At 56.9% G+C, this 2,680-nt stretch overlaps 3 protein-coding genes across 3 annotated transcripts; 1 reads left to right on the top strand and 2 right to left on the bottom strand.

Moving 5' to 3' along the window:
* Positions 1–472: 472 nt before the first annotated feature.
* On the top strand, positions 473–832 carry DQ04_16031020 (hypothetical protein; the record flags this gene model as incomplete). Its single annotated transcript, XM_009317411.1, has 1 exon — positions 473–832. One exon carries the CDS (start codon positions 473–475, stop codon positions 830–832), a length of 360 nt encoding a protein of 119 aa, XP_009315686.1.
* Positions 833–1,302: 470 nt separating this feature from the next.
* On the bottom strand, positions 1,303–1,659 carry DQ04_16031010 (hypothetical protein; the record flags this gene model as incomplete). Its single annotated transcript, XM_009317410.1, has 1 exon — positions 1,303–1,659. The coding sequence occupies one exon, from the start codon at positions 1,657–1,659 to the stop codon at positions 1,303–1,305; it is 357 nt and encodes a 118-aa protein (XP_009315685.1).
* Positions 1,660–1,925: 266 nt separating this feature from the next.
* Positions 1,926–2,279, bottom strand: DQ04_16031000 (hypothetical protein; the record flags this gene model as incomplete). The annotated part of the gene is made up of 1 exon (XM_009317409.1): positions 1,926–2,279. The coding sequence occupies one exon, from the start codon at positions 2,277–2,279 to the stop codon at positions 1,926–1,928; it is 354 nt and encodes a 117-aa protein (XP_009315684.1).
* Positions 2,280–2,680: the final 401 nt, after the last annotated feature.

Here is a 2,680-nt window from a genome sequence, read left to right as displayed (position 1 = left end):
CCTCCTGCGTGAGGCGCCGCTCCCGCTCCGCGTAGTGTTGCGCCAACTCCTCCTGCTGCCGCACGTACGCACTCGTGCGCTCGCTAAACTCGTACACCATCTCGTCCATGGCTGCCTTGAGCCGTGTCGCGTCCTCCTCCAGCTCACGCACCACACGCACATTTGCGCTGTGCTCGCGGTGGTCGCGCGCCGTGTCGAGCGCTAGTTGCCGCTGCAGGCTCGTCTCCGCGCGCTGCACGTCCCGATTGGCGCGCTGCAGCTCCTCTTCCAGTTCCTGCTGCCGGGCGCGGTGCACCCCCACCGCCGCCTGGAGCTGCCTCACCTTCCAGCGGTAGAAGCACCGCGCCCGCAACCCAGCACCGACCTTCGCCGCAGCATAGCAGCCGGCAACGGCCGTACGCGTTTTGTTAAGCTGCCGCCCCCACTCCACTCGCTCGCGGTCCGCGCAGACGCAGATGGTCCGGCGAACCCAATGACTCAGCACACGAGCCAGCAAACGTCGCGTCGACGCCTTCTGAGCAAACGCTACGGCATCATCTTGTACAGCAGTGAATCGAGCATCGTGGGCAACAAGCTGCTGCTGGAACTGCTCCTCCCGCTGCCGCTGCACCTCGAGTTGGCCCTCAAAGTAACGCCGCATCGCTCGCTTTGCGGCTCCCATATCCTTCTCTTCCTCTGTGCAGCCTTTACCACTATCGCGGATGAGGTTGCAAATGAGGTGCACGCTGCGCTCGAGGTATCGCATCGCTTCCTCCTGCTTTGCCTGCGACGCCAACTGCAACTTCACCGACTCAGCGACCGTTACTCCTTCACCATCATCATTATCAATTGATGCTGAGCCCTGCAGCTCCTCCTGCATCCGGCGAAGGACGATGAGGTCTCGCTGTGCGTGCAGCACTGCACACTGCGCCTGCTTCAGTGTGCCCACAACCTCCTCCATCGGTCTCCCACTACACCTATGCAGTAAGCAGAAGAAGAGTACGGAGAAAGCGCCGCTGCTCTACACATTTCAGGCATCTGCGCCAGCGCTGTGTGCCACACGCCCGGCATCAACACCCTTCATTACCGCCATTATCCAAAGCACAGTCACCCAGAGAGGTTGCTGATGTAGCGCCTGAGCGCCAGAGAGGAAATTGTACACACAAGCAGAGTGGCAGACGAAAACAAATGAAACTGATGCAGACAACAAAGTTGTCGACACGAAGCCTTTAAAAAAAAAACACCACCAATTCGAGCGGGCACCGAAATACACAACGGAGGGGAAAGGCGCCTGTGCGGTGGAAAGGGACGAAGTGCTCTCAGCTACATGCTATAGTCCAACGACCCACTGGATTCCCCGTTTAAAAATGAGACCGTAAATAACGGCACCTCCGTTCCTTCTTGGCTTGTGCCAGGCATACGCTGCCACTCCTCGCGGCGCGTCTTTTGCTCCCGTTCATGGAAGTACACATGTATTGTACACCAGAGTAGTACCATCAAGATTATGGAGACGAGCAAAAGCAGCACAAATGGGGCGTACCAGTGCGACGCGAAGAAGTGAGTCGTTGGCGTGTGCGACTGGCGCGTATACCGCGTTGGAGAGACATAGGCGGAGGGCCGCTTCAGGGCAGCAGGAGCCACCGGGTCAGCCACAGCTATTGGGAGCACCACCGCTAGCATAAAAATTGAGAGATACACGCACATCTAAACCTATGCCGCATTAAGAAAACGAAAAAAAAAACACGGAATAGGACCACGAAAGCAAAGATGTATAAATCAACGATGGTGTGGCCTCCCCCGCAGGTACAAAATGACATCCAGTGGCCATGGTGGCGCGCCACGCACACACACCTGGAGAGTCTCCCACATCCATTCGCAACACGCATTGAGCAAAGCAAAGTGTTACGCGGCAAACGAACTAACAGAAAAAGACACGATTTGCATCGTTAAAGGCAACTAGCCGCAATACTGACGGAATCAACTTCGCCCTGGCACTGCTGACCGCATCGCAGCAACTCCAGAGTCATCTCCATCTTTACCCCGACAAACTGTCCATACAGCACAGCAGCAGAGGCCACGCATTCTTCATACAACCCCACGAGCGCTACCCCAGCACATGTTGACTCCAACGAGGCATTCATATGCGTAATACGCTCCACGGTGGCAGCCTCGCGCGAGGCCGCATCTGCCTCAGAGAAACGAAGAAGTTCCTCCACACGTTCCACTCGGCGCACCATCGTGTCTTCAGCGCACTCCGCACGAGCTGCCGCCTCTTCAAAATCCTCCTGGAGTCCCCACATAAGGGCCTCCACAAACCCCTTCACCTCGTTAAGTTTGTGTAGATCCTCCGTCAAACCTTCCACACGTAGTAGAAGCTCCTCCTCGTGTTTCTGCACATCACTTACCTTTGCATTCAGTTCAGCCAGCAGTTGCTCCTTTGCCGCCACATCCCTTTGCAAAACACCAAGGTGCACCAGCAATTCAGCCTCCCGCTGCCTTGCGGACTCCTCCTCTGCTTTGGCGGCGGCGGCTCGCTCTTCGGCATGGCGAGCTCGTTGCTCTGCCTCGTGGACACGCTGCTCAAACTCTTCCACAACACGAAATGTGGTTTCCTCCACCGCACACGAGGGTGTGACAAACTCTGAAACATACCTCGATTCCACGCGGTGAAGCTCTCTGCAGAGGAATTCCCTTTCAGAAA

This window comes from Trypanosoma grayi, assembly GCF_000691245.1.
Source record: "Trypanosoma grayi strain ANR4 Tgr_1603_V1, whole genome shotgun sequence".
NCBI classification, from domain to species: domain Eukaryota; phylum Euglenozoa; class Kinetoplastea; order Trypanosomatida; family Trypanosomatidae; genus Trypanosoma; species Trypanosoma grayi.
Note: the sequence above shows the minus strand (reverse complement) of the source record. Positions and strands in the feature narration are given on the sequence as shown.